Source organism: Myxocyprinus asiaticus, chromosome 39 (genome assembly GCF_019703515.2).
Source record: "Myxocyprinus asiaticus isolate MX2 ecotype Aquarium Trade chromosome 39, UBuf_Myxa_2, whole genome shotgun sequence".
Lineage (NCBI taxonomy): Eukaryota > Metazoa > Chordata > Actinopteri > Cypriniformes > Catostomidae > Myxocyprinus > Myxocyprinus asiaticus.
The window spans coordinates 3,305,603-3,329,410 of NC_059382.1; the positions used below are offsets into that span (position 1 = coordinate 3,305,603).

The 23,808-nt window shown below is 37.5% G+C and overlaps 2 protein-coding genes across 7 annotated transcripts in view; one reads left to right on the forward strand and one right to left on the reverse strand.

Annotated features, from left to right (window-relative positions):
- The window catches only part of LOC127430085 (glutamate receptor 4-like), a 133,914-nt gene extending 120,766 nt beyond the window's left edge, over positions 1–13,148 (forward strand). For 2 of the 6 annotated variants that reach the window (XM_051679535.1, XM_051679541.1), the window contains 3 exons: positions 4,263–4,377; positions 8,288–8,425; positions 11,862–13,148. In XM_051679535.1, the coding sequence (XP_051535495.1) occupies positions 4,263–4,377; positions 8,288–8,425; positions 11,862–12,026 (418 nt within the window). In that variant the 3' untranslated portion in view covers positions 12,027–13,148. Of the gene's footprint in view, positions 1–4,262; positions 4,378–5,221; positions 5,337–8,287; positions 8,545–11,861 lie in introns of those variants that run through there. The other 4 variants (XR_007895409.1, XM_051679536.1, XM_051679537.1 and 1 more) reach the window with 4 other exon arrangements.
- A 5,993-nt stretch (positions 13,149–19,141) lies between these two features.
- LOC127430041 (myb/SANT-like DNA-binding domain-containing protein 4) lies at positions 19,142–22,123 on the reverse strand. Its single transcript, XM_051679467.1, has 2 exons — positions 21,644–22,123; positions 19,142–20,263 (listed from the first exon to the last, which is right to left on the reverse strand). Exons 1-2 carry the CDS (start codon positions 22,121–22,123, stop codon positions 19,502–19,504), a joined length of 1,242 nt encoding a protein of 413 aa, XP_051535427.1. The 3' UTR covers positions 19,142–19,501.
- Positions 22,124–23,808: the final 1,685 nt, after the last annotated feature.

The window sequence follows — 23,808 nt, forward strand, 5'->3', positions numbered from 1 at the left end:
GTCAATCAAATAATGAGTCAAGAAGGAGATGTTACAATGATACTGTATTTGATTATATTACTTGTTTATTCATTACACTGGAAATCAAGTCAAGTAAATTGCATTGTGGGTTAAAATATTTTGCACATTTTGGCAAATCTAGTAGGTCATTCGGGTATTCCATGCTAATAGAAATGACATATACTGTGCAGATTGCAAACTGCATAGTTGTATGGTAGAATGCCATTCCTAACATAGCCAAAATCTTAGAAATTATTCTTCCCTAAAGCAGGTGGCCTAATTAAAACTCAATAGATTTCATTTGCATCTCATGTTATGTATTTTATCATCAATATATTTAATATCATCCTCAATTAGCGACGATGCGACATGGCTTGTGGTACACTGAGGATGTCTCTCTCTCTCTCAGTTATTATCTCTGATGTCAGTAAGACGTCTCCAGGTGTTTGACTGTCCATTAAATGTGACTGGGGTATGGAATCACAGGAAATCTGAATTTGCTTTCATTTACATTCCACTTGCAATAGTTTTGGAAAAGTCTTGGAATTTATGAAAAGAATGAAAGAATATTGCATTCACTGCCATCTCTTCTGTCCAAATTCCAGAAAAGTTGGTGGTGGGACAGTATGGAAAATATAAAAAAACAAAACAAAAAAGAGTGATTTGTAAATTCTATTCACCCTGTGCTATATTGAAAGCACTACAACAACATTATTTGATGTTTTATCTTGTGAATTTAATGTATTTGTTGTTGTTGTTGTTGTTTTAATATACACTCATTTCAAATTAGATGATTGCAACACGCGCCAACAAAGTTGGGACAGTCGAGTGTTTACCTCTGTGAAACATCACCATTTCTTCTTATAACACTTATTAAGTGTTTAGGTACTGAAGACACAAGTTTGTTAGGTTTAGCAAACAGAATTTTCCCCCATTCATCCATTATGCAGGTCTTCAGCTGTGCAGTTAAACATTGCTGTATTTTGCGTATCATAATGCGCAACACATTCTCAATTGGAGACTGCTCAGGACTGCAAGGAGGCCAATCTAGCACCCGCACTCTCTACTTACCACAGCCATGTACTTGTAATCTGGGCAGTATGTGGTTTGGCTTTGTCCTGCTAGACAAACACTTCTGAATGTGCATGATCTCCAATCCCTCAGACATCACTGTCTTCAAGAACGTCATCCGTCTGTAATGGATATCATGACATGGGCTCTTTGGTAAACCTTTGTCAGTCAACACCATTCGCTGCTGCATCCTCAGATGCAAGTTTAGACTTTACTATACAAAGGAGAAGCCATACATCAACACTGTCCAGAAGCGCTGCCGACTTCTCTGGGCTCGGTCTCATCTTAAATGGAAAGTAGAAGAGAGGAATCGTGATTTGTTGTCCGACGAGTCCACATTTCAAATAGTTTTTGGAAAAAACCACCATCATGTTCTCCAGGCCAAAGAGGAAAAGGATCATTCAAGCTGTTATCAGCGTCAGGTCCAAAAGCCAGTGTCTATATGAGCTAGGGGTGTGTCAGTGCCCATGGCATGGGTAACTCGCAGATCTGTAAGTGCATCATTAGTGCAAAAAGATATGTGCAAATTTTGGAGCAACATATCTACCATCCAGATGCCTTCTTTTTCAGGGACCTCCCTGCATTTTCCAGCAGGACAATGCCAAACCACATACTGCCTGGATTACAAGTGCATACAATTGTGCAGCTGAAGACCCTCATAATGGATGAATGGGGGAAAATTCTTCTAGCTAAACTTAACAAACTTGTGTCTTCAGTGCCCAAATGCTCAATAAGTGTTATTGGAAGATATGATGATGTTACACAGTGGTCACATCTATTTTGGAGCATGCTGCAACCATGTGATCTGAAATGAGTGTGTATTTAAAAAAAAAAAAATTACATATATATATATATATATATATATATATATATATATATATATATATTAGGGCTGTCAGTAGATTCAAATTTTTAATCACGATTAATCTAATAATTTATTAGAGTTAATCGTGATTAAACATAGTAAAATTTGACCCTGTATGTACTTATTTCTTGTCATAATGCAATTATTTGTTCTTTGGAAAGAACACCACAATAGAACAAAACAATACAGTATCTAACAAAAATGCTTTATTAACATTTTCCAAACTCCACAGTATAAAGACAGAAATTCACTAAAATAGCTCCAATTCGAGTAACATTAAACATTTCCCAAAGTCTAAGTGGGATGTTGACTTATTGAAAGAACTAGTATTCATTGCAATGCGCATTAAAACCTCATTTAATATTAATCAGTCGGCAGGCTGTCTTTTCACTTTAGATTTGGAATACACATGATTCGTGTCAGGACATCCAGCACTGCATTGAACTCCATATGAAAAGCGCGTCTTGTTCTGCTTTTAGCGGTGGCATTTCCAATATAAAGGTAATTCATCCGAACTGTCCAGTGATCATTAGTTGACACTTCAAAAGCTTGGAGGCAATGGGTACAAAGTTGAAATTACATGAAGTTTGAACGAAGCGTCAACAGGGAGAAAAACTAGCTGCACAGCGAGTTTGTAAGAATTGACATGATATATATATATATATACAGTAGTCATGTTACCTTAGAAGTCAGCTGGCTATGTAGGCAGTAGACAGCTGGTCTTAGACAACCTGCTGTCAACTCTTAAGCTGTTAAAACATGTACCGGAAAAAAAAAGAGAAAGAGAGACTTGAGTAATTATTTGGCCTCTTTACTGCGTGTATAACAGTGAAAGGTGATCTATTAAATAGTCCCACTGCTACTGCTGCTTAAAAGCCTTTTAATAAATTAAAGAGAACGTCTGACCTCCATTTACTCACTAACACTCTCGTGTCTCCAAACAACACATAAATTATCAAACGATGGAAGAAAGCAATCAATCCAAAAAAAAACAAACAAAAAGAAAACAGCGAAAGTCAGGGAGGATGGACAAAAAGACAGACAGAGAGGTTTAGCAGTCATCATTGTAGTTTTTGATTTGAAATAACCTCAACATGAATACAGTTACCTTAGTTCCTTTAGTTGAATGTAGAACTTGTAGAATGAAGCAATGTGACATCACCAGACATACAGAAACAGAATTCTGCATTGTGACATCATGATTCCAGTAAGACACTTTCACAGAATGCAGCATTATGACATCACAACAGTGACAGATATTTCTGGACTGCAGCTTTGTATTTTATTTTATTATTTATTTTTATTTATTTATTTTTTGAGTCGATGAGACAGTATATTACACTGTTAAAGGTGTGTCCAGTTTTTACTGTAATAAAATTTACACTCAAATGGCTTTAAGATTAGACAAACAGATCAATCAATGGATGGATGGATAGATGGATGGATGGATGGATGGATGGATGGATTGATGGATGGATAGATAGATAGATAGATAGATAGATAGATAGATAGATAGAATGACAGAATAATAGATAAAACGAACGATAGATTCATTGAATGAAAGAACTATAGATTGAATGCTAGAAAGAACAACCGAATGATAAAATGAACAACATAATGAATGTTAGAATGACAGAAAGATAAAAAGAACGACAGAATGAATGATTGAATACCATGTAGAATGACAGAATGATAGATAGAATGAATGATAGAAGAACACAACAAAAGATAGTATGAATGAAACAACGACAGAACAATAGATAAAACAAACGTCAACAAACAATTGAATGGACGGACGGACGGATGGTCTGTTCAGTTGTTTGTTGACGTTTGTTCTATCTATTGTTCTGTTGTTGTATCATTCATTCTATCTTTCGTTGTGTTCTATCGTTCACAGGCAGGCAGGCAGACAGACAGGCATAGATAGATAGATAGATTTTTTTTCGTATTTGCTTTATTCTTTTTCTCTTTTTCCACACAACTGCTGCTGATATTATGAAATATGTGGATAATTTGCTTTCCAAGCACAGGGGCAGATAATGGGCTCACCATGTTTTAAAAAATGATGAAAAATGTGGACTTGCTCCCATTGTCCATTTGATTATGATGAATATTAGAAGCAGAGAAGGTGTGTGGAATGCAAATGCATATATATGGAGAGAGAGAGAGAGAAAGAGAGAGAGACATCCCACAGAGGTGTTCATTAACAAACGCTGCCTTCCACAATCCTCTCTTATTTTCTCTCTTGTGTTTTGTTTGTTTTATGTTCGTCTAATCCGGGCTGCCGCGCGGCCCACTCTCATGTGATGTTTATGGTTTGTTGAAGAAATGCCGTAAACCTGGCTGTGTTAAAGCTGAATGAGCAGGGGCTGTTGGACAAATTGAAAAATAAATGGTGGTACGACAAGGGCGAATGTGGCAGCGGGGGCGGGGACTCGAAGGTTAGCCACCAATGTCACGCCAAGGAGTGGTAAAAAAAACAAAAACTGTTACGCAACAGAAACATCTGCCCTGACACGTCCCTAACTGATGGCCTAACCAATCAAGAGCAACAAATGTGTCAAAGGAAAAATGAACTGTAAAAGAAAGCAATTAGTGTCAAAACAGAAATATTCGCTGAAAGAGGTGTGCACCGAAATCAGTGCTGTAACTGCACAGAAACAAGCAGGAGAGGAAGGCAGTTTGCTTACGGCACAACTTTAAAAGTGAGAGCGTTAAAGATGAAATAACTGCTATAAATTCATCCATCATTTATTTCATATGTAGTGGGGTCCTAAAGTCTGAGATACTAGTGAAAATGCTTCTATTTTGCTTGCTTTTCTAAATTATTAATAAAAAAAATCATTACAAAGTATATTTTCAGCACTCAAGCTGGCATGAATAATCAGCATGATTTGAGAAAGTTTCAAAGAGCATCTTGTGTGCTTCAAATTGAAATATTGTGCTTCAAAAAAGAAGGCAAGTCCCTTTAAGACTGGGGCTCAAGTGAATGTTTCTCATGTGCCAATAGTTCTGTTTTAACAGTAATTGTTTGCATTGTGATAATGAAATCAGGGCAGTATGTGTCTGTTGCCTGAAGCGATGGAGCGAGATCCCATATCCATACGTCTGTGGCTCGATATCACACATGCACACATGTGTACAGCCTGTATGAGCTCACACACGTATACTCAATGGGACCCCAGCTTTATCACTTCCATGCTGCTGTGTGCTAAGTTGTATTGAAATCTAATAACATAAAATAACATGGCCTATGATGTTATTTATGTTATTCTCTCTGAGAAGAACGCCGGTAAACCTGGCAGTGTTGAAACTGAGTGAAGCAGGAGTGCTAGACAAACTCAAAAATAAATGGTGGTACGATAAGGGCGAGTGTGGACCCAAGGACTCGGGGAGTAAGGTCAGTTTCCCGACAGAAAACTGCAACAAAATAGAAAAACGCAGATCTGAAAAACACAAATAGTCTCTAAAATGAATGTGATGTGTTTTCAGAAGGAAATAGAGAGGAGAAGTGAATCATCTGTCATCATTATAGTTTTCGATTTGAACTACAGTAACCTCAACTTGAAGACAGTATTGCCTTAGTGACATCAGTAGAAGATAAACCTGTAGAATGAAGCATTATGACATGACAGTGCAAACAGAAGCAGAATGCTGCATTGTAACATCATGATTCCAGAAAAGGCTTTCAAAGAATCCAGTATTATGACATCACAATGAAATGCAGCCATGTGAAAATAATACGGATGAAATTAAGCTGGAACTGGGCTGATGATAGAGAATATTGTACCATTAGTGAGACTTTGAACCCAATTTTTACTGTAATAATATTCACTTATTCACTCAATAAGATTCAAGACTAGTCGTTAGAAAGCCATTATGGCTGTAGAACATTTCATACGGCTGTTTCATGCTGTGATAGAGAGAAAACGACTATTTAAAAAGAATTTAGCATTATTATAAAAATTATAATAATTAAAAAAAAGTCTGTTAACCCTCAGAAACCCAAGCATTGATATTGATGATATTTTATTTTCTCCTCCTTGAAAGTGTTTTTAGGACACTTTGGTTATAAACATGATTATAAACATGCTGTTAATATTTTGTTTTGGGTTGAACTGGGCATTTAGGGTTGGAAACTTTTACCACTTGTTTTAGACATTAAGTGGAAGCTTTGTATTCACAAACACAAAAGTATATGAAAAATGATTTATTACAAGCTTTAAGTGTAAATGTATGAGCAGTTAAGAAATCTGACTATTCTATGAGCTATGAGCTATTCATATTAATTATATATTTGCTGATATATATATATATATATATACACACACACTGGTGGCCAAAAGTTTGGAATAATGTACAGATTTTGCTCTTATGGAAAGAAATTGGTACTTTTATTCACCAAAGTGGCATCAACTGATCACAATGTATAGTCAGGACATTAATAACGTGAAAATTTACTATTACAATTTGAAAAAAAAAATCAGAACTTCTTAAACTACTTCAAAGAGTTCTCATCAAAAAATCCTCCATGTGCAGCAATGACAGCTTTGCAGATCCTTGTTATTCTAGCTGTCAGTTTGTCCAGATACTCAGGTGACATTTCACCCCACACTTCCTGTAGCACTTGCCATAGATGTGACTGTCTTGTCGGGCACTTCTCACACACCTTACAGTCTAGCTGATCCCACAAAAGCTCAATGAGGTTAAGATCCATAACACTCTTTTCCAATTATCTGTTGTCCAATGTCTGTGTTTCTTTGCCCACTCGAACCTTTTCTTTTTGTTTTTCTGTTTCAAAAGTGGCTTTTTCTTTGCAATTCTTCCCATAAGGCCTGCACCCCTGAGTCTTCTCTTTACTGTTGTACATGAAACTGGTGTTGAGCGAGTAGAATTCAATGAAGCTGTCAGCTGAGGACATGTGAGGCGTCTATTTCTCAAACTAGAGACTCTGATGTACTTATCCTCTTGTTTAGTTGTACATCTGGTCTTCCACATCTCTTTCTGTCCTTGTTAGAGTCAGTTGTCCTTTGTCTTTGAAGACTGTAGTGTACACCTTGGTATGAAATCTTCAGTTTTTTGGCCATTTCAAGCATAGTATAGCCTTCATTCCTCAAAACAATGATTGACTGATGAGTTTCTAGAGAAAGCTGTTTCTTTTTGGCCATTTTTGATCTAATATTGACCTTAAGACATGCCAGTCTATTGCATACTGTGGCAACTCAAAACCAAACACAAAGACAATGTTAAGCTTCATTTAATGAACCAAATAGCTTTCAACTGTGTTTGATATAATGGCAAGTGATTTTCTAGAACCAAATTAGCAATTTAGCATGATTACTCAAGGATAAAGTGTTGGAGTGATGGCTGCTGTCTAGATTTGATCAAAAATGACTTTTTTCAAATAGTGATGGTGCTGTTTTTTACATCAGTAATGTCCTGACTATACTTTGTGATCAGCTGAATGCCACTTTAGTGAATTAAAGTACCAATTTCTTTCCATAAGAGCAAAATCTGAACATTATTCCAAACTTTTGGCAGCCAGTGTGTGTGTGTGTGTGTGTATATATATATATATATATATATATATATATATATATATATATATATATATATATATATATATATATATATATATAAAATGTATTCTCAAATTTATTAAAGCTGATATTTTCTGGGAATTTAAACATCAGTAAACGTTGGAAATTAAGAACAAAAATATGACAGGTCAAAAATGTATGATTGTGTGGTAAATTTGTGTGACTTTATCAAGCTCTGACAGTTATAATGCAATTGTTTTCCTTTTATTATATGTAGTATTTACTCAGATTTAATGAAAATTGGATATTATTTAATTGCTTTAAACAAACGTATTTCTGCTACGCTGGGTGTCTGAGGGTTAAAGCTTGATTAATTTCAAACCAGCTATTTTATATAGCATATTAAATACTATACTATATGTATAAGACTGTATACTGTAAATCTGTTAATTTAGTTAGTTATAAGAGTTTTTCAAATGCTAATCAAGATGAGGAATAAGAACAGTTTACAGCTTTTTAGTTTTTTATGATTCAAAAGTGAGCTTTTTAAACTAAGCTTTGTAATGTTTGCAAGTCTAAATGACATTGACTGGGTTTCATACTGTTTATCTGTAATAACATATTGTAATGATGTTAAATCAGTGGCACCAGTAAATACAGCTGACTGCAATCAAATTACCATAAATACTGTATGTACCACATATATAATCTTAACTGTAATTTAATATCTGCCATAAATATACATGTAAATGTTTTTGTATCTTCATCTTGCCACTTTCTGCATCTTTAACACTTCTTCCCTCGCTTCCAGGACAAGAGCTCACAGGCACTGAGCCTGAGCAACGTGGCAGGAGTCTTCTACATCCTGGTGGGAGGCCTCGGTCTGGCCATGCTGGTGGCCCTGGTCGAGTTTTGCTATAAGTCCCGCGCCGAGGCCAAGAAACTGAAGGTGGAATCGGCTGAACTGAATTTTAGCCCCGCCCCTAGCCCAACACAAAGCGTGCAGAACTTAGCGACTTATAGAGAGGGATACAACGTGTACGGCTCTGATGCAGTAAAGATATAGGGGTAGGACAGAAGGTCTGCTTGCGGTCGCAGGGGTAACGGCTTGAGCGTTGTTTTGTCATAGCTGCAGCAGACGTCTGCTAATGTTGTGACCGCTTCCCATTCTTCAGTTTACAAACTTTATTTTCTTATGTTTTTTTATTGGTTTCTTTACTTCAAAAAGAAATCTTTCATTTGTGTTGCCTGTTGGTTTGTGGTTTTCTTTGTTTCGCATTTGATTCTGGATTTGCCTTGAGTAGAATATTTTGAGATGCATATTTGGCTGCAGTTGCTCGTGTGTGCACTGTTGGCTTTCTGTTTGAGACACCTGCATTAAAACGAAGCCTATAGCACAAGACGACACCTGCAGTATACACTCACACACAGAAAACCTGCCATATTCCATTAGAATCTGAAATTACCAAACGAAATTACGATCTATAAACACTTTATAAAGGAATGCTGCTTATATACTTTATAGATTCTCTATAGATACTTCTTTTGTTTAGACCAGTAGTTCTCAACTGGTGACTTGTGACCCAAAAATCCACGTGATCTCGAGTATTCGCATGTATTCTTATACAAAATGTGGTTCTAGCACACATACATTTGACTTATTTTTGCACAGACACATGAAATGTACAATATTGATGTATTAACAGCATCTAATACACGACAACTTTAGAGATGTACAAATGTTTAAGGATCATTATATTGGTGACTCCAGCTAGGTCTCCTAAGTAACCAAATTGGCCCGGTTGCTAGGGAGGGTAGAGTCACATGGGGTAACCTCCTCGTGGTCGCTATAATGTGGTTCTTGCTCTCGGTGGGGCACGTGGTGAGTTGTGCGTGGACGCTGCGGAGAATAGCGTGAGGCCTCCACACGTGCTATGTCTCCGTGGTAACGCGCTCAACAAGCCAGGTGATAAGATGCACAGATTGACGTCTCAGACGCGGAGTCAACTGAGAATCGTCCTCCGCCACCCGGATTTGGGCGAGTCACTACGCCACCACGAGGACTTATAGCGCATTGGGAATTGTGCATTCCAAATTGGGGAGAAAAAAGGGGAGAAATTAAAAATCATTATACTGAATTCATAAAATAAATCAGTTCAATTTATTGTATTTATAATCAATAAGATTTATTAAATGTTCATTGCCATCACATTTATTTAACACAGTTGACACAATACGTAATTTGACAATGATTTAATTCTGATTTTTGGTGCCATATTCAATTAATTTTAAAGGATTATATAACCAAAACGAAACTTTAAAAATATTAAAATAATTACAATTTTAGTATCGTTCAATTATTAATTAATGATTTAATGTTTCTGTTTTTGTCTTCTTTTTTGCCATTAGACACAAACATTTTCTGGTAAAAAAATAAAATAATAATAATAATAATAATCAACAAAATGCACTACAAAAGCACCATAAAACAATCATAAAAGTAAAACATTTTATTTGTGGGATCAAATCCAAGTCTTCAGAAGCCACATGTGCTCTACAATATACTATAAGAATTTATTGTAATTAAAACTGCCTCTGCAAATGTATCTGCCTGTTACGTTTTTTTATATTGTTTAGAAGCAGTTATGTTTAGGCGTAGGATGAGTTTTGGGGGATCTAAAAAAATATCTATAAACAAATTTGGCTATACAAATATATTTTTAATTTAAAGGATTTAAAAAAAAATGTGATTCTAAAGCTATACATACCTCTAGACATTTTTGATGCTGCCTATATATATATATATATATATATATATATATATATATATATATATATATATATATATATATATATGTATATATATACAGTACGTACGTTTCAGCATCTTTCCAAACATACAAAAATGTATATGAAATGTAACGTACGAATGCATATAATAATGTGAACGCCCTGCAAAAATGGATCGCAGGTCTGTTCTGATAGGGTTGCAAACAGTAGGGAAAAGAACAAAAATGAAAATGCAACTAAGCAGTTAATTGTGTATAGTTAGGATAGCAAAACCAAATAAAATTTTTAAATGGAGTAGAAAATACTTCCCATATCTTTTGTTGTTGACGTCAAAGGTATTTTGTCTAATTGAACTCTCTGGCATTTTGGCACAAATTCAACTACTAATACTAATACACTATTTCAGCGAGTATATTTTCCACGCGTTAAGCTGGTAAATTGCGCTTCTGCTGCTGTTTATGCATTTACAAAATTGCAAATTTTCCAATTCAGCATTCTTTTTTTTTAACCCCCTTTACTCCCAATTTGGAATGCCCAATTCCCACTACTTAGCAGGTCCTCGTGGTGGCGCAGTTACTCACCTCAATCCGGGTGGTGTAGGACAAGTCTCAGTTGCCTCCGCTTCTGAGACAGTCAATCTGCACATCTTATCATGTGGCTCGTTGTACATGACACCACGGAGACTCACAGCATGTGGAGGCCCATGCTATTCTCCATGATCCACGTACAACTTACCACATGCCCCATTGAAAGCAAGAACCCCTAATCGCGACCATGAGGAGGTTACCCCCTGTGACTCTACCCTCCCTAGCAACTGGGCCAATTTGGTTGCTTAGGATACCTGGCTGGAGTCACTCAGCACTCCCTGGATTCGAACTCACGACTCCAGGGGTGGTAGTCAGCATCAATACTCGCTGAGCTACCCAGGTCCCCCAATCAGCATTTCTAAAAGTTATTTTTAAGGATATTTAGTTTACTTTTGTTTGATAAACAATTCTGATGCAGTTTAGGGTCTCTTCTTGATGTCCAATGTATAATCTTGAAGCAAAACCAGTTGAGAACCATTAGTTAGTTAGGCTATGTGGTACGAGTAAAGCATTATAGATCAAATAGCTGCTGGTTTCATGACGTTTTGCTGTGTTTCACTTTCGTTTGTTGTTATTGACATCAACAAACCAATCTATAATGCTGTACTGATACTTAATAACACTTGGGCTAAATATAAGACTGGCCCTTAAGTTATGAAACATATAAAGTAGCAGTATGAACATATAAAGTGTTGACTGTTATGGGACATTGTATTGTACATTTCATCATTTACAATTAGAAACCTATCAATATGCCAACAGAATTCCCGTAAATATAAACGAAGGGCTGCATGTGTGCGTTAGAAATGCAGATGTCTAGCCATGTTGAATATTTGAGATGTTTTCTGTATTTGTTTGTGGCAGCTTGTGATCTGTTGAGCTTTTAGATGTTGCGAATGTGTTGAATGGTTCCATTGTGATGTCACTGTTTCGTTTGCCTATTCTAAAAATGTAACAGAGAGATTTCCATATGTTCTGACTACGCCTTTCATCCCACCCCCTCTCTAGCTCACCTTCTCAGAGGCCATGAGAAACAAGGCCCGCTTGTCAATCACGGGAAGCCTGGGGGAAAATGGGCGTGTCCTGACACCAGACTGCCCTAAGGCCGTGCACTCTTGCCCCTCCTTCCGACATGGCCGCGCCCTTGCTGTGGTGTCCTCCGACCTCCCATAGAAACCAAAAACTCACATTGTGCCTTAAACCATCTTACCACACTACTGAAGTTCTGATTCACGCTACCATGGGAGAACCTCGCCGTCACCGGCTTAACTGTACGAAGGCTTGGACAGACCATCAAAAAGAAATTTAAAAAAACACGCACAGTTACAGTCCCTATGTGACTTGGAAATGACTTTAACAATCGTAAACAAGGTTGGACTAAAAGGACGGCATAAATACAAATATTTTTATTGGGCATGCCCTGAAGCTTGATTGTTGACTTTGCAAAGACAGAGCATCATCAAGGACCCATGATGCCTTATCCTGAAACCCAACTTTGGGGACAAACATCATCACATAAGAATTGTCCGAAAAATCACATAGGAGACCAGTAAACTGTAAACATTAAGACCATGTGCTTTCCCATTCAACTGTCTTTCCCTGGTGGCACCAACATCAACAAACCTGCATTAGACATATTAACTCACTCGAGTCACAAACACATGTCGTTCTCAGAGTTTTCAAGAAAAAGAAAAACAAAAACATTTATGACATGGTCCATAATCACTAGCTGTAATTACTAAACCTATGTATGTAGATATTCTCTCAGGAGCTATGTTCATCTTGGGAAAACATCAGATATCATTGAGATTTGTTCAGAAGCTGCTTGCTTTTTGGACTGATGTAAATAGACCAGTAGTAAAGCTGAACACACTTCTTTTATAAAGCATCTTAGGTAATAAATCATTGCAATAACGATTATATGAAAACCTGACTTGTAATTAAGATATCTTTTATAAACACACAGTATTATATATAAAGAAATGAATCTATATAATAGAGGGATATCAGACTAAAACAGCACCGTTGTGTGTGAGACCATGGCATCTGTTCTGTTAAAAGTTCTGTTTTGATAACTAATGTAATGGAGTGTGTACATGTCTTTGTCTTCACTGAATGTCCACACATTTCACACTTAATAACACCCGCGCACACAAACACACTACGAGTGTTGGATGTTGACACCACATTGCACTTGAGGGTCGTAGTCTCACATTTGGTGTTTGGTTTTGTTTTAGCGTTACTTTGTTTTTCTCTTTGTACCCACCAATTCAAATAAAACTGGAACATTTATACAATAAATAAAAGTTTTGATTCATTCATGATTTGGGGGATAATGTGAATGAAATATGAGCCAGACTTGTGTCTATGAGAATGTGTTTTACATTATGACATTATTTTTGACTAATATACTCCTCCAATACGAGCCAAAAAAGGATTTACAATCTGATGTTTGAAAAAATTACAGTGAGGCGCTTACAATGGAAGTCAATGGGGCCAATATTTGGAGAGTTTAAAGGCAGAAACGTGAAGCATATAATTTTATAATTTTATATTGTTTAAATTTTGTGTCTGTTTTGTTTTTTTTGGAGTGCCCAATTCCCTAAGTCCTCGTGGTGGTGTAGTGACTCACCTCAATCTGGGTGGCGGAGGACGAATCTCAGTTGCCTCCACATCTGAGACCGTCAATCTGCACATCTTATCACGTGGCTTGTTGAGCGCGTTACCGCAGAGACATAGCACATGTGGAGGCTTCATGCTATTCTCCGTGGCATCCACGCACAACTCACCACGTGCCCCACCGAGAGCAAGAACCACATTATAGTGACCATGTGGAGGTTACCCTATGTGACTCTACCCACTCTAGCAACCGGGCCAATTTGGTTGCTTAGGAGACCTGGCTGGAGTCACTCAGCACACCCTGGATTCGAACTCGTGATTCCAGGGGTGGTGGTCAGCATCAATATTCGCTGAGCTACCCAGGCCCCCCCCCGTGTCTATACTTTTGAAACTTTTGCACATTTGAATGTTTACCCATTGACCCCATTGACTTCCATTGTAAGTGTCTCACTGTAACCTCGATTTTTGCTTTTTTTTAAAGAAACGGATGGACGAGTCAAATTAATTTTTTGTGGTAATCAATATTATGCCACAAATGCTGTTTTTTTTTTTTTTTTTGTTTTTTTTTTGCACATTTCACCCCAAATCTAATACAGTAATGCAAAACAAATTTAATTCTCATTACTGTAATGTTAAAAACAATTACTATTTAAATAGTAACATATTTATACAACATGGTAGTATTTGTTTTGCTTTAATTTATGCAGATTAAAACAAACAAAACATTGTTTTAAAGTAGTTTTTTACTGTAAAATAATGCATCTGTCTCGGAAGTCGGAGCTCGGGACTTGGATCGACGTCATATCCGTTAAAAAAAACAAGAAATCCGAGTTGGATGCGTTCCTTTTACACACAACACGACAAGTCGGAAAAAAAAGATGGACGCCTCCAGGAAAGTAATTGTTGCACTAGCTCTTTTGGAGTACAGAGAGCTACAAAATAATTATGCCCTTCACCCAAGAGACTTCGAGGAAGATGACAGAAAGCGGAGAAGGTATGTTAATGTTTCCACGTATTTGATTGTATCAAAACATGTTAACCACGTTTTAATCAAACCAACGGTGTAAACAAAGGGCAATGCCCTATGGAAGTACAAACTTATATTTGCAATAGAAATTTAGAAATTAAAACTGTGTTATGTGTAAACAGTTTTACGGTTTGTAACATTAGGCAGTGTTGTTGTAGCAACATTGACCATTGTTCTTGTAGCAGCAGCGACCCAGCCAATTTTAGCTGTACCAGTTTATAAACAACACATTACGCGGTAATTCACGCATAACAGGATCGTAGCAACATGCCTATAGGCAATGGTAATACAGTATTGTGTATACGACTTACTAAATTGGACACAAAAAAGACAAAAGTGCTAAAAAAAAAACTTAAAACCCACAGCATACTACAGTCGATGCTCTTCGCAGCCATCTTGCTTTCTGAACTCGGGGTCCTCTGAGTTCGTACGACTTTCCGAGTAGGAATTCCGACATCGGGGAGTGTTCCATTTGTCAGTTCCGGTCTCAGAACTCAGAAAATAACTAGGAGCTCCGACTTCGGAGATAAATGGAACGCAGCATAAATACTGTATTACAGTAATGAGAATCTAATGACAGTTACCATTGAAGAAAAATGGGCAAAACATACACTGGCGGCCAAATGTTTGGAATAATGTACAGATTTTGCTCTTATGGAAAGAAATTGGTACTTTTATTCACCAAAGTGGCATTCAACTGATCACAATGTATAGTCAGGATATTAATAACATGAAAAATTACTATTACAATTTGAAAAAACTTTTCAAAATTTGAACTACTTCAAAGAGTTCTCATCAAAAAATCCTCCACGTGCAGCAATGACAGCTTTGCAGATCCTTGACATTCAAGCTGTCAGTTTGTCCAGATACTCAGGTGACATTTCACCCCACACTTCCTGTAGCACTTGCCATAGATGTGACTGTCTTGTCGAGCACTTCTCACACACCTTACAGTCTAGCTGATCCCACAAAAGCTCAATGGGGTTAAGATCCAGAACACTCTTTTCCAATTATCTGTTGTCCAATGTCTGTGTTTCTTTGCCCACTCGAACCTTTTCTTTTTGATTTCTGTTTCAAAAGTGGCTTTTTCTTTGCAATTCTTCCCATAAGGCCTGCACCCCTGAGTCTTCTCTTTACTGTTGTACATGAAACTGGTGTTGAGCGAGTAGAATTCAATGAAGCTGTCAGCTGAGGACATGTGAGGCGTCTATTTCTCAAACTAGAGACTCTGATGTACTTATCCTCTTGTTTAGTTGTACATCTGGTCTTCCACATCTCTTTATGTCCTTGTTAGAGTCAGTTGTCCTTTGTCTTTGAAGACTGTAGTGTACACCTTGGTATGAAATCTTCAGTTTTTTGGCAATTTCAAGCATTGTACAGCCTTCATTCCTCAAAACAATGATTGACTGATGAGTTTCTAGAGAAAGCTGTTTTTTTTTTTTGCCATTTTTGATCTAATATTGACCTTAAGACATGCCAGTCTATTGCATACTGTGGCAACTCAAAAACAAACACAAAGACAATGTTAAGCTTCATTTAATGAACCAAATAGCTTTCAGCTGTGTTTAATATAATGGCAAGTGATTTTCTAGTATCAAATGATCAATTTAGCATGATTACTCAAGGATAAGGTGTTGGAGTGATGGCTGCTGTCTAGATTTGATTAAAAATGACTTTTTTCAAATAGTGATTGTGCTGTTTTTTACATCAGTAATGTCCTGACTATACTTTGTGATCAGCTGAATGCCACTTTGGTGAATTAAAGTACCAATTTCCTTCCGAAACAGCAAAATCTGTACATTATTCCAAACTTTTGGCTGTCAGCTTATATATATATATATATATATATATATATATATATATATATATATATATATATATATATATATATATATACTTGTGTCAGAAATGTGCTTAATTGTCATGAAAATAGTGTCACAATGCAAAAAAATAAATACAAATAAAATTCAATTCTAATGGTACTACAGTAGGCTTCATTTTCTTAATGAAAAAATATTTTTCTTTTGATTTCGGGGTGAAATCTGACCTGTTGACATGTCTTTGTGAGATTCACCCCTTAAAGGAACCCAGAAACCAATTCACTGATCTGAAGAACCAATAATGTCACATCAAGAACTTTTTAAATCTCCAGAAAACTACATAGCAGCTCAAGAACATATCCATTCAAAAATATTATTGATAAGAAGAGGGCTCATGTTGAACCAGAAGAAAAGACCCCATGGACAGTCAATGTGTTTTCATTCAAAACATTTGAAGTATAATCCACACTTTATAAAACACAATAGAAGTACTGACGGAATTCAAGAAAGAGAAATCTGACAGGCACATCTCTCTCTCTCTCTCTCTCTTCATTCTCACTTAGAGATAGACACAGCTGAGCTGTTCTTTCATCTTGAGGAAATCTGGTTTGCTCTGGAGATTTCCAATCTTTACCACATCATAGAGCTATATTTTGAACTCGTCTCCTCTCCCAGACTGCTCTGTTCATGTCTCATGGGCTTTATATGGACTAACACAAATACTTATGGTAGAAATATAGACATTCTGTAAGATTCAAGTGCTAGCAATCACAGCAAAATCATCCTAATATCAGAGAACACAGTGATGGGTTTAACCGGAGTGTTATCCTGCAATCTCCTGACTATTAAAACGAAGTTTTATCAAAAACAAAAATTCTGTCATCATTTACTCACCCTCATGTTGTTTCAAATCCACATCACTTTGTTTCTTAGTGGAACAAAAAAGGAGATATTAAGAAGAACTTCAGACCTGCTTATTTCCATACAATGAAGATGGATGGGGACTGAAGTCATCAAGCTACAAAAAGGACAAAAAAGCAGTATAAAAGTATCATAAAAATAAACCATATGACTCATGCAGTGGGGGAAGTGACCCTAATAAGCCCCCGTACCATATAAGCCCACTTAATCTTTTATTTTGAAATACAAAAAAAGAAAGAATTAGAGAAATTATTTGTTGCACAGTAAATGCACATGTTTGTTCCTATCCTTTTACTTTTTATTTGGAGTCAATTTTATTTGAGTTCTTGAGTTATTTGCGATAATGCATTGATACTGTCTGGCAGTTACTGCAGAAGTCACATCAAAACTCTGCTGTTTGAGAAACTCTCCGCCATCCATGCACAACTTACCATGCATCCCATTGAGAGTGAGGACCACTAATCCTGACCACAAGGAGGTTACCCCATGTGACTCTACCCTCCCTAGCAACTGGGCCAATTTGGTTGCTTAGGCCCATTCAAGTAGGCTTATTAAACAAAATGAAACACAATTGAAGTGTTTATTTAATAAAATGTTAAGCATTTACATATAAAAAGCCCAGTGGGCATATCAGGAACACAGGTGGACTTAAATATAACCCACTAAAGCCAAACGCCATGTTTGCAGTTAAAAAAGTTCCTTAATTTTGCCAGTTAATAACAAAAAATGAGTGTTTAGATGAGAGATTAATCTTCAGTTTTAAACCCACTTTATTTAAAACCCTACTATAACTATAAGAATTAGGCTAAACTTAGATTTGGTTGGACTTAATTGGGTCACTTTATATAGTCCAAGTCTTCAGAAGCTATGTGTCATTATGTCCCGCCCCAACTTCCTGTTTCAATAGGATATAGGGCCTATTAACACAGTAAAGAAAATTTAATTTGTGCAACCATTTAATGAGGTCTTTAAATGTTCTTTATTTTTTTGTGCTTTGCCACAACATGATCATTTAGGTCACACACGCATCATTTATTGCACATACTGTACGTTTAGTACGTCACACACTTTTGGAAGTACCTCCATTAACACCAACAGCCAACTCTGAAAAAAATAAACAATCTTTAAACCTCAAATTTATATGGCCTTTGTTTCTTTTAAGTTAAGGGATTAGTTTACCCAGAAATGAAAATTCTGTCATTATTTACTCACCTTTATGTTGTTCCAAACCCATATGACTTTCTTTTGTGGAACAAACAGGAATATTTAAATAATCTTCAAATGGCATATAATGAGAGTAACGTGAATAAATGAATGAGTCTTTCAAGCTCCAAATCGGATAAAAAAGCATCATAAAATCACAGTAAATGTAATCGAAAGGTTGCAGGGTTTTTTGGCCAAACTATCCCTTTAAGAGAACCTAAACCAAAGCTCTCACAATCTCTCTGATTTATATCATCTTTAACTGAGGATTGTGTCAAATTCCTGCATATGATCTAGAAAGCATGGCAAGGCAGAAGGGACTGTATTGGTCCCAGACAGTTTATATGAGGTGTCTTTAACTACTATGTACTAACATTTAAATATATACAGTACAGTGTATTTATTGTGTAACTACATGTTGTTGTTTTTTCAAAATCTAATTAGATTCACATTTGTTGCTACTGAGGTTGAGGTACAAGTAGGTTTGGAAGTAAGGGTAGGCATTATAGTTATTTGTTAGGGTTAGGGCTTAGCGTGAGGGTTAGGTTTAGATTTAGAGGTTAGGTTAACAGTGTAACTACAGATGTAATTAAATGCAAGTACTTTAAATGTAAGTACAATGCAAATAACATAAATAAGTACATTGTATCAAATTCATAAGTACATAGTTAAAGACACCTGATATAAGGTGGGTCGATTTTATTTAAACATAACATCCGACATGTAACATGTAAACCAATCAGCACTCAAAAAAAGGCCATCAGTTCTGCAACTCTGGGATCTTCAAGACCTGAAAACAATTACCATGAGAAGCTAAACGGTGAGAGAACACTCTTGACTGAACAAATACACACAGACATACTCACAAACACCAGCTACATTCACTTTGCAGGCCGTGATGCACTGCTCATTTCTGCTTTGACTGTTCACATTCATGTTTCTGAGCAACATATATCCACAATCAGTGAATGAGAACAACTCAATCCACCTAGATTTTTGCCTGTTACACCGGTTTCGCTGTTTGGCCAATCATGTGGGCTGACATGATCAATGGTGTTTCACGAGTGCAGTGCCATCTGTTGGCCATCTTTTTGAAGCTGCAGCCTCTCTTTCTCAACTTGCAGGCACTCTTTCTCTATCTGCAGTCTGCTCGACTCAAACTTAAAGAACTGCAGTCTCTCTTTCTCCAACAGGAGGCGCTCCTTCTCCAACTTCAGCTTCTCAGCCTCCAAATCCACCACCATAGGCCAGGTCAGCTTCTTGTCCTTCTCTCCGTCCAATGAGGAAGACGTGGAGACAGAGGAGGAAGTGGTGGGCGTGGTCATGGAGGTAGAAGGGGCGGGGCTTTGTATGAGTGGCATGTTTTGTTGCACGAGCAGTCGCAATCGTTCTCGTTCTACCTGCAAACGTTCCTTCTCCAACTGCAACCTCTCTCGCTCCACCTCACCCTGCCGCAACTTCTCTTTCTCCACCAGGAGGCGCTCTTTCTCCACCTGCAGCCGTTCAGACTCCACCTGTAAGCGATGTTTCTCCAGGTCCAGTCGCTGCCTCTCCAGCGCCACCAGCAGGCTTATGCTGTCGCTACCAGACAGGCCTAATCCCGCTACAGTCATCCCAGTCACTGTGCCAACTCCGACCCCTATGTCTCTGCCTGCTGCTGGGCCAGACGAAGGCTTTGTGGAGCTAAGCACATCGTACTCATCGATGTGAGCGAAGACTTCAGGAACATGTCCTTCACGGTCCATGTCCGGCAGGATGGAGGGAAAACAGTCTTCATCATCTTCCTCACCCTCAGCACTTTCCCCGACATCTGCCTCAAACTATAGAGAGAGGAAACTTTAATTAGACAAACCAATGTAGCTGAAAGCAGTAGTTGCAGGGCCAAGCACACTTATGGCACGCACATTGTAAGGTTGAGTACATGTGTTTGGACATGATGTTGCAATATACAAAAACATTGGTGATACCAATTCTTGCATCTTCGAGGGCAAATTTGTTAAGGTTTTTTCTCTTACTTACTTTTTACCATACGGTAAGCCATAGCCTCAAACTTTGCCGAGATAATGCCTCACTTCCTATGTGGCTTCTTTGCCAGCAAATTCATTGTTTTTTTCAGAGAATGGTATCAGTCAACACATTTGGTGGCTATTTGAGGCTTGGCATGAATGTGATCTGAGCCAATATTGGCAAATATTGTATTGGACAAAATCTAGTCCAGGTGAAACAGAAATCATTTGCATCACTGAACTGGACATGAGCAAAAATATTCTGATTTAAAAGTTTGTTTCTAGCCTAATGGTTCAAGATATAAGCAGAAAAGTGCACTTTGAAGCACTGTTGGTGCTATAGTCTTTGAGATAGAGACTCCAAATTTGGCTTGATATAAGTTAAGATACTCCTCTATACGTGTGCCAAACTTTACAGCTTTTTACCATACGGTAAGCCATAAACAAAAATGTTGCAGAGATAATGCCTCACTTCCTGTGTGGCGTTTTCACCAGAAATATTTGTTAAATGCTCTTCAGAGAATGGTGTCAGTCAAAGCAAGTCCAGTTGGTGGCTTTTTGAGGCTTAGCATGAATATGATCTGGGTCGATATTGGCAAATATTGGCAAACAGAAAATCTAGTCCAGGTGAAACTGAAATTATTGGCATCTCTGAACTGGACATGAGCCAAAAAACTCAGAGGACAAAGTTTGTTTCTATCATAATGGTTCAAACATTATAAGCAAAAAAGTGCACTTTCAAACTCTGGTGGTGCTAGAGTCTTTGAGACTTTGGCTTGTTGAGATACTCCTCTACACATGTGCCAAATTTCACAACTTTTTACCATACGGTAAGCCATAGACAAAAATGTTGCCAAGATAATGCCTCACTTCCTGTGTGGCATCTTTGCCAGCAAATTCGTTATGTTTTTTTTCAGAGAATGGTATCAGTCAAGGCATGTCCATTTGGTGGCTTTCTGAGGCTTGGTATGAAAATAATCTGGGCCAATATTGGCAAATATTGGACAAACAGAAAATCAAGTCAAGGGAAATGTTTTACCATATGTAAAGCCATAGACGAATAATAAGAAAACTAACACATATAATAGGGGCTTCACTCTGGTGGTGCTTGACCCCCCCAAATATAGACACAAAAAGAAATGTCAATGGATAAGACTTTTTTGTATGTGTATCCGTGCCCAAGTAAATGCATACTCTGTAGCTGCTGGCATAACTGTCCTCCATTTTGACTCCTGCTGAGTGGGTGCTGGGCTCCCCGAGGTCAGTCAGATCTTGCCAGTCGCATGCCAAGTCTTTGGAAAACCCACTGAGGTCTAGCGACTGTTCACCACCATCCAGAGACACCTCATTATCTGGAGACGACGGTTCAAACTCCGCCTTCAATCCTGACACCAACTTGGCCTGAAGCTGCTTTCGTTTCATGAGTGCACGCCAGTCCAGGTAACGTCGCTTGACCTCAGCTGCTGTGCGTAGCTCCCCTTCGCCCAACGCATTTACGCTGTCTGCGACCTCCTCCCATGCGCAACGCTTCAGTTCGTTGATGGCCATGTTCTGTTGCCGTGAAAATAGAATCTTGCGCCGTTTGTGGATCTCACAAATAAGAGTCTGCGTTTCCTTCACGCTGTAGTTACTCTTTCTCTTCCTCTTTAGGTGCTTCATCTGCAGGAAGTCCATGATGGAGAGGATGAAGGGAGCTGAATGGCTGCAGCAAAAAAAGAGATGTTGTCGATTGGCTGCGACAAAATAAATAAATAAAATAAAATAAAAAATGCTGCAATTTGGTGCAACAAAAGAGAAATGGTGCCAACTGGCTGCAGCAGAAAAGAGATGGATTTTAATTGGCTAAGGCAAAAAAACAAAATTATGTCAGCACAAACTCTGTACATTAGTGGAAGAGTGCTGGTGTCCGACGCAGTTTTGGGGATGTGAGGTTTCTGTGTTATAAAGAGATGTAGTATGTATGAAGAGAGGTAGGAAAGAGAATTCTGTCACCCTGGAGATGAGTGATGCTCTGCAGCGTGATGAGGTCATTCAGAGGGTCACAAAGATGTCACGCCGTCTCCTGACCCCATGGGAAAGGCCAGCAGGATCAGATCACCTGGTCTCCTGGGGCAGCAAAACAAATACAAAACAGCTTTATTTGCACACAATGTGTCTTCATGGAATCCTTTTCATGTTTACAGGTTTGAAACATTAAAGTAAACAGCCTGATATGACTATAACATGACCGTGGCAACATTTTTGCAAAAAGAAATTGTATGCTTCATTACACATTGCAGTTTCCTATTGAAATGTCCAGTGGGGGGTGCCAAAAGCGAGTGAAATGGTGTTGTAATCACACAAGGTTTTTAAAGTGAATATTAGATGGAGGTTTTAATGAGTAAAATGTACTTCCCTAACCTAAAACTTGAACCTAAACCTAACCAATAGTGTCCTAAAAGCAAATACCCTAAAAAACCAACACCTAAACCTAACCGATTGTGTGGAAAAAGCAAATACGACATGAAAAGCACATTTTCTGAAGCAGCCAAGTCATTTTGTGTCGCTTTTATGTCACTCTCATCTCACGTGTCAGCTTGCGTATTTGGATGGGCTCAAACAGCGGTCTGCCAAGTCCAAAAGTCCAACACTTTATCAGGTGAGCTACCGCACAAGCTAATCACATTGGAATAAACGTGTAAATGTAGGTGGGTCTGTAATACAAGCGTTAAATGTGTTGTTTTTCAAATGATGCATTATAGTAAAAGTGTTTCGATATCGTAACATAGAAGTGTGTGAGTAATAGTGCAAAAAATAAGTGTTTATAAACAAATAATAAGCTGCTGTAGTCATGATTCGAGTGAAAGTGAATAAAACGCACAGATGTTGTAGTGCCTCTAGTGTAGTTATAGTATAGTAACGTTCATTCTATGAGACTAGGTTAAAAGTATTTCAGGGTGAAACAACACAAGGAGTGATGCTATAAATTTACATTAGATCATTAAAAATTTTAAATATAAAAAGTATGCTAGATTTAAGCTGCTAAATTAAGGAAGAAATGCATCATCACAGGCTGTTAAAAGGGTCCATAATGCATGGAAGAATATAACTCTGCTGTACATAGTTCTCTGGGCATAAAAAATTATGATGAATAAAAGAAATCCCCTTATTTACCATTAAATTTACAATAGTTAACATAGTTTACTACAGAATGTTATAGCTATTGCAATACACATTTACTACAACTTGGCCACTACTGTCATCAAGAAAAATAACTTAAAAGGAAGCAAAGGATCATGAAAGTTTTAAGGCGATCCAATATTGATTCTACACTAGCTAAGGACCAAAAAGTACTTTTTTTCTCCATTGTAATTTCATGT

Excerpts from the sequence above, each read along its gene's own strand:
- LOC127430041 (XM_051679467.1), bottom strand. The coding sequence starts at position 22,123 with ATGGACTTCCTGCAGATGAAGCACCTAAAGAGGAAGAGAAAGAGTAAC. Across the intron at positions 20,264-21,643 it reads GTTATGCCAGCAGCTACAGA|TTTGAGGCAGATGTCGGGGA; the intron begins GTATGCATTTAC and ends CTCTCTCTATAG.